This window comes from Impatiens glandulifera, chromosome 5 (assembly GCF_907164915.1).
Source record: "Impatiens glandulifera chromosome 5, dImpGla2.1, whole genome shotgun sequence".
NCBI lineage: Eukaryota > Viridiplantae > Streptophyta > Magnoliopsida > Ericales > Balsaminaceae > Impatiens > Impatiens glandulifera.
In genome coordinates, this window is record NC_061866.1 from 4,412,427 (window position 1) to 4,420,758 (window position 8,332).

General features: G+C 34.3%; 1 protein-coding gene across 1 annotated transcript; it reads right to left on the reverse strand.

The window, feature by feature from the left end:
* Positions 1-3,813: 3,813 nt before the first annotated feature.
* LOC124937606 (phenylalanine ammonia-lyase-like) lies at positions 3,814-6,130 on the reverse strand. Its single transcript, XM_047477900.1, has one exon. The coding sequence runs from the start codon at positions 6,085-6,087 to the stop codon at positions 3,952-3,954; it is 2,136 nt and encodes a 711-aa protein (XP_047333856.1). The 5' UTR covers positions 6,088-6,130; the 3' UTR covers positions 3,814-3,951.
* Between the last annotated feature and the right edge of the window lie 2,202 nt (positions 6,131-8,332).

The window sequence follows — 8,332 nt, forward strand, 5'->3', positions numbered from 1 at the left end:
GATATGCCCATAATTTTTGCAAGTGATATAAACGAGGTGAGGGATTCATTTAAAAGAACTATGGCCAGAAGAGTAACTAACATAATGAGAGATTTCTTCGAGACTATCCATAATCTCGAGCATGTTGATCCACCATTGGAATGAGGGAGGTATACGTTTAGAAGAGGCAATGGAATAGGTGGATTGGTCTAGTCTACATAGACAAATTTCTCATCAATTAATTAGTTTTTTAGGGAGTGACAAATATCTTTCAGAAGGTCCTTCTTGGAGTTGTTCGGATCATCAAACTATCCTACTTAAGCGTAGAAAGGGTGTGTTGTCCCTTTAGGTTCGAGCATAAGTGGTTTGCTAGTGTTGACTTTTTATCGTGAGGGCAAGAGTGGTGGGAGAATCAAGAACCCACAGATTCAGCATCGTTGAATCTTTTTGTAAATTTGAGTAACTTGAGAAAGCTCTTAAAAAGTTGATACATGGGGAACGTGCAATTTTTTGTACAAAGATCGATGAATTATGTAACAAGATTAATGATATCGATGGGACATAAAGGATTCGGGATCTTTCGGCTTTTGAAGTTAGTTCTTGTAACTATTTGGTGTGTAACCTTCTGAATATGTATAAGGAAGAGGAGATCAGGGCAAGACAACAAATTAAGGAAATATAACTAAGAAAGGGGGATATGAATTCAAAAAAATTTCACGAAGTATGAAAGACGCAAGTGAGAAACAATGTGATTAACTCAATTTCGGTTCAAGACATTCTTTACGTTTGTGAACTAGTGATTTCGGATAGTATCGTGCAATTCTATAAGGAATTGTTCAAAGAACAATATATGATCAGACTAAAATTGGATGGTGTTTCTTTTGATTGTATTAGTGATGAGTATGACTGTATTTTCAAAGCTCGTTTCACACTTGAGGAAGTAGAAGTCACAGTCATGGGATGTGGTAGCGATAAGGCTTCTAGAAGCGATGACTTTGCATTCACATTTTATAAAAAAAGTGTGGTCGTTCCTTAAATCCGATATCATGAAAGTGTTTGAGTATTTTTTTTTTCTTATTATCCTCTTTCGATAAGATTGGAACTTAACGTTAATTTGTTAATCCGCAAGGCTTTTAGAACAATTGATATAAAGAACTTAAGACTGATCAGTCTTGTGTTGTCATTTTATAAGATTATCCAAAAAATTTACGAACATATTGTGTGGGGTACTTGAACCGATTTCGGATAATCAGATGTCTTTTATCAAGAGTCATCAAATTTTTGATGCGTCATTTATCGTAGAGGAATGCATTGATTCGGCGAACTACAAGGAAAATAATGTTAAGATTTGTATCTCTCAAATCCGACCTGCTTGAAACGATTTGTAAGAAACTCAAGAAATTAGAACACAAGAAGACACAGATTTATAGTGGTTCACTCAAATTGAATTACGTCCACTTCAACCGTCACCAGATTTCACTATGAAGAAGAAGAAATACAAAGTTTTTGTCTCACACTTTATCTCTCTAAAATTATGTCTTATTCATGTAAACCCTTAATAATTACATATTTATAGGGACATTCAGGTAATAAAACATAAATAACTCTTGGTTAGGCCCAAACCCAAAACCAAATACAAACTCAATAAACTCTAATTAACAATTGTATAGTTTATTATAAGTGTAGACTCCATAACTCAACAATATCCCACTTGGAGACTAACTTCATTATTTATCGATCGATAGAGGCTCTCCATTTGGTATCTTAATGAAGAAGACCAACTAAAGTTGCACACAATTTTAGTTTCTCATTTGTCATAGTTTTCGTCAGCATATCAACTGGATTCTCACTCTTGAGAATCTTCTCAAGAGCTAATACTTCATCTTCTAAAGCTGGCCGGATGAAATGATAACGAACTTGTATATGTTTTGTCCTTCCATGATAAACTGGATTTTTTGTCAAATGAATGACACTCTGATTGTTGCATCGCAACACACTTCCCTCGTAGTTTTGACCTAATTTTCTCAAAAATAGTTGTAACCACATCATCTCCTTAGTAGTCTTTGTCACAACAATATACTCTGCCTCACAACTAGAAAGAGAAACAATCTTCTTCAATTTTAAAACCCAACTGATTGTAGTACCTCCTAGAGTATAAATGTATCATGTTGTGCTCTTCCTACTATCAACATCACCACCATTGTCAGCATCACCATATCCTTCCAAACTCATATTAGACTTTTGAAAACACAAAACAAAACTCGTACTTCCTCTTAAGTATCGTAGTATTTACTTTACTGCTTCCCAATGTTGTCTACCCAAGTTGCTCATGAATCTACTAACAACTCTCACTACATGTGCTATGTCTGGTCTTGTACAAACCATCGCATACCTAATACAACCAATGACAGAAGCATACGGAACAGTGTCCATGTAATTTTTCTCCTCCTCTGTTGAAGGTGATCGATCTTTAGATATTATGAAGTGACTAACTAAGGGAGTAGTAACTAGTTTTGCATCATACAAGTTGAACCTACTAAGAACTTTCTTCACACATTCTTCTTGTGAAAGCTTGAGAAATTCTCCATCCCTAAAAAATTCTCATCCCAATGATTTATTTTGCAGCACACAAATCCTTCATTGCAAACTTTTCAGACAACTATTTCTTTAGCTTGTTAATATCATACAAGTTTGCTCCAACAATCAACATGTCATCAACGTAGAGGAGTAGAATAATGTACGATTTATAAAACCACTTGATATAGCAGCAATGGTCAGCTTCACATTTCAGAAAATTGTTACTTTTCATGAAGCTATCAAACTTCTTGTATCATTGCCTTGGAGCCTGTTTCAAACCATACAGACTCTTCTAAAGCTTACACACAAGCTCATCTTTTTCTTTGATTTCAAATCATTCAGGTTGTCACATGTAAATCTCTTCATCTAAATCACCATGAAGAAAAACAGTTTTGACATTCATTTGTTGAAGATGAAGTTTTTCTTTCACAACCAAACTCAAAATAGTTCTGATTGTCATCAATTTAACTACTAGAGAGAAGATCTCATTGTAATCAATACCTTATTTCTGTTGAAATCCTTTCACAACCAATCTTGCCTTGCACCTCATGGTTTTATCATGTTCTTCTTTAATCATGAAAATCCATTTATTGTGAAGTAGATTAATAGCCTATTCTTTATCAAAAAGACTTATATCTAACCTTGTTAGTAAAATTAAAATTATTGTAAGAAAATAATTGAAATTTTAATGAAAGATAATCGTGTTTGAAAATTTTAATTCTAATTACCCCACATTAAATGTCCATTCACTTCGTATGAAAAATAATCGTGTTTGCAAAATTTAATTCTAATTACCCAACATTAAATGTTCATTCACTTCAATTGCATAAAGTTGGTCATTTATGTATAGAGAATTTCATTTTAAGATAGAATAATAAACAAAGTTTACTTCATTTGCTTTACCAATGTTCTTATAAGAACTTTGGTTGAATATTTTTTGTTACGTATTTTACATACAAAGTGAATCTTGATATTGAGGATGAAGTATGAGTTAATATGTTTGTGATTTTTGAATGAATCTTTTAAAATATAATTAATTTGGATATTTCAAATTTGTTTAACACTTAAACTTGAATCCTAATAAGTCACCTCTCAAAGTTAAATTTTATCAAACCTCCATAATTTTTTAGTTTCAATAAGTTGAATACCTTTGATGTGTATGTCAAATGCTCCTAACCTAAATAATATTATAGAATTATTATTCCACTTCAATTTAAGATATTTTATAAATTTTAATTCACGGTTCATTATTGACAATTGAACTAAGTATTTGAGCTTGTACTTCTTATTATAATATAACATTCTCATCCCATTATTTTTTTTAGAGATGATTTTAATTTTACATATAATATCATTCAACAAAAGAATTGAAATTTAAAAAAAAAAAAATACAAGTTAACATATTGGAATTGGAGCACCGTTCCACTCCTTCAAACATTCCAGCAAGGGGTCAATGATCTCTCCCCTGGACATGGCCGAGAACACCTTATCGAATTCCTCTCCAGGCGACCGCACTTTCTCTCCTGTCAACAATTCAGTCCCCACTTCTTCCCTCACGAACTTGTACAACGGATAAGACCTGCACTCTTTGATCCTGTTTGGAATTGTCGCCTTCCCTTCATCGAACGCGGCTCTGGCACTCTCCACTTCCTTCGGCAAAAGGGCCTCCAGTTCTTCTTCGAAAGCTGCGATCTTCTGAAAGATTGAGCTGTTCAGATTCTTCTCTGCTTCCCCATTCTTAAGGGCGTTCTCAACAAGAACTCCCCTAAGTTTCTGCATCAATGGGTACATCGAGCTGCAAGGATCGTCGATGTAAGCAAACACATATTCGCGGTCTACAACTCTCAGTAGATCTTTCACGCAAAATCTCGATGGGTGAAGCTCACAGTTCGTTCCCATGGTCAGGACACGTTTGGCAACCTGTCCAACCGTGTTCTTGACTACGCTCTTCATGTTTTCTTCCAGGTGCCTCAAGTCAATAGCCTGGCAAAGTGCCACCAAGAAAGTGGTGGACATGAGCTTCAAGATATCAATGGCCTCAGCAGTTTTTCGCGACGAAATCAGACCGAGAGAATTGACATCTTGATTGTGTTGTTCTGCGCTCTGAACGTGGTTTGTCACCGGGTTTCCCAAAAACTGGAGCTCCGAGCAGTATGATGCCATGGCGATCTCGGCCCCCTTGAAACCGTAATCCAAGCTAGGATTTCGCCCACCAGTGAGATTAGAAGGCAGCCCGTTGTTGTAAAAGTCATTCACAAGCTCAGAGAATTGTGCAAACATCAACTTTCCAATTGCTGCAATAGCCAACCTGGTATTATCCATCGATACACCAATCGGGGTGCCCTGGAAGTTTCCACCGTGCAAGGCCATGTTCCTGGAGACGTCGATCAATGGGTTGTCGTTCACCGAGTTGATCTCCCTCTCGATAGACTTGGTAGAGGACCGGATGACCTCAATCTGAGGGCCGAGCCATTGCGGGGATGTCCTAAGAGCATACCTGTCCTGTTTTGGCTTTTGTAAAGGATCCGTATCATGTAACTTCTCGGCAGCCTTAACATACGAGCTCCCTTTCAAAATATGCTCCATGATAGCCGCGGCCTCGATCTGGCCAGGGTGGTGTTTCAATTTATGCGTCAAGTGATCTGTAAACTCTGGCTTTCCTTGCATCACTTCAGCGAAAATTGCTGATAGAACTTCAGCCAAAAGGGCTAATATGTTAGCATCAAACAGCACAATTGAAGCCAATCCAGAGCCAACTGCCGTTCCATTGACCAAAGCAAGGCCTTCCTTGGGTTGAAGCTCAAAAAACCCACCCTCGACCCCGGCCATGCGGAAAGCCTGCTCGGGGTTCAGGGGCTCCCCATTGGGCCCAACTGCCTTTGAATTGGGTCGACCCGTGAGGAGCCCTGCGATGTAGGAGAGGGGGACGAGATCTCCGGAGGCAGTGATCGTGCCTCGAAGTGGGAGGCATGGGGTAATGTTGATGTTTAAGAACTTAGTGATGGCTTCGAGGATTTCAAACCTGATACCGGAATATCCTTGGAGGAGAGTGTTGATCCTAACCAGCATGGCTGCCCTTGTCGTGGATTGGGGAAGTGTATGGCATGTCTCTGTTCCATTTCCGAAGATTCCAGCATTCAGAAACCTGATAAGTTCTTTTTGAAGAGCGCCGCCTTGTTTGGTTCGTCTGTGGGAGGTGGCGCCAAAGCCCGTGGTTACACCGTAGCTGTCGGTCCCTTTATTCATGCTATCCATAACCCAGTCGCTGCTCGCCTTTACACCAGCCCTGGCGGACTCTGCTAGCTCCACTTGAACAGTATTAATACTACCAGCAGCAGTTGCAACTGCCGCCACCTGAGAAATGGTGAGGGTTTCTCCCCCGAGTTTAACCGCAGGGTTCCTGAATTCGGCCACCATTTTCTTAACTTCATCCCAATGGCTACCCTTGAGCGCCTCCGCGGCAACCCCCCAGTTCAAAGGATCATTCAGACAGAATCCCTCGTTTTGGTGATTATTAATATTGCTACCCATTTGATGTTTCTTGGTGGAGTGAAAGCCTAGGGTCTTGTGGGTATCTTATGAAAGATGATTCTGTAATGAAAGGAGGTTAAAGTAAGAGAGTGGAAATTGAAGTTGAATTTCCTGAGAAAATTTGTGGTAAAAGGATTGGCTTATATAGATGATTGGTGGTAGTAGGTGTGTATGTATGTTAGTTGAAAAGAAAGATGGGCCGTTGATGAAGTGAAATGGAGGGCTGTGATATGACAGCATGTTATGGTTGACTGGTCTTTCTTAGGGTTTGAAGTTGTTGAAGGAAGGAAGTAGTGAGGTGCGGTTGGTGAGTATGGAAATTTGTTTAAATAATTTAAATTAAATTGTTTGCTTGGCATTATGTAATAATTTCATTACAAATACCTTATCAACAGTATTTTGAGAATTATATTAATTAACTAAAATTTCTTTAGTTTCTTAAATAAATGAATAAAAAAAAGTTTGATATTATATTTTTCAGAATTTTTATGGATTTTAAAAAAATAGTTATTTTGAATTTTTGTAGGATGAATTATCAAAATATCATTCTATATTTAAAATTTAAATTTAATTTATTTTATAGTTTAATTGATTAATAAAGTGATTTGATATATCTAATGTTTTTTTTTAAAATTAAAATTATGTTTGGATGGTTGCAATTTATTTAAATAATATTGATATTGGTAATTTAAAAAAGATTGAGTTTTTTTAGTAAAAAAAATTTAAGGTATTAACATATGATGATAAGATAATTTTATTTTTATCATGATGTTGATTGATAAATGAGTAGATGAAATTATATTTAATTATAATTAAAAAAAGTAGAAAATTAACATATATTCCTTAACTATCTCTCTTTTCCATATTATTTTGATATAATTTATTTTAATAATTCAAAAAAATACATATAAAGCCTTTAATATTTTATATTATTAATATTTTTTAGTTTATTGTATCATCACAATTTATATGGCTTGTCCCCTTTGTTTTAAGTTTAAAGAGAAAAACATGTGTTCACAATTTTCATGTTTAATGCAAACTTCTAAATTATCATTTTTTTAAAGTTTTTATATATAATCATTGTTGTTTTTAGTGGGTAAGCTGCTATTCTACTTAAAAAATTTAATACACCTTATAATTGGATCCCACCCAAAATTGAATACATTGGACCTTCTCCCTTAAAACTTTTGTTTTTTATTTGATGTGAATAATGTTTTCCAATTAATGTTGATGGAGAAATAACGACTATAGCCACCCTACCCAAATGTGTTGTTATATATTATCAACATGAATTTTTAAATGATAAATTGACTGAGTTTTCATTTTGCATATAACTTAATTTTTTTTAGTTTTAAATTAAAGAAGTAATAATAGTCATGAGTAGATGTCCACTTTGTTTGAAAGTACTCACACAGACCGTCACACATATTTTATTTCATTGCAAGTTCGTTTTAAATTTTAAAGTTTATTATGGATAAAAGTTGGTTGATTATGGATAAAAGTTGAAATCGAACTGATGATTTAACTTCGATGGTTATAAATCATATATTCACATATGCAACCAAATTTAGACTTAACCAAAATAATGGTTATTTTTTCTTTAATCTTTTATGGATAAAAGTTATGAAAATAATTATCAATAAAGTTTATTAATAACATTTTAATATTTATAGAGTTTACGTCAATTAATTAATGAAGCATTAGTTAGTTTAAAAATGATATTATGGAAATAATTGAGAAAATCAGAATTATATTTTAATTTTAGATATTAAGAATTAACACAAATTCACTGTCATCACACTCACCCCTATTTAAAACATATTTAAAACGTTGAATTCAATTTATTTAAAAAATTGTGAGTTAATAAATAGATTGGATTTATCTTATATTCTTGGTGTAAATTATACCCTAATAAAAATGAATAGTGATTTTTAGTATACTCGAGTTTCTTTTAGGATTGAAGGTAGTTTATAATATTTTGTTTATTATTATTTGTAGTACTTATTTCTCTAAAAATAATTATAGTTGATGTTATTGAGATAAGATGAGATGAGATAATTAGTTGTCCAAATTGATATAACTAGTCTCAGAACTTTGAAGACCTATTTTTATCATTTTAGACCTATTTTTATCATTTTATTTTGATATACATAGTAAATGTAATAGTCTTGGTGGGAATGGACAAATTCAGAAATTATAATTCCATGTAGACTTAAAAAATAGATGAAATTAGCAAATAAATATG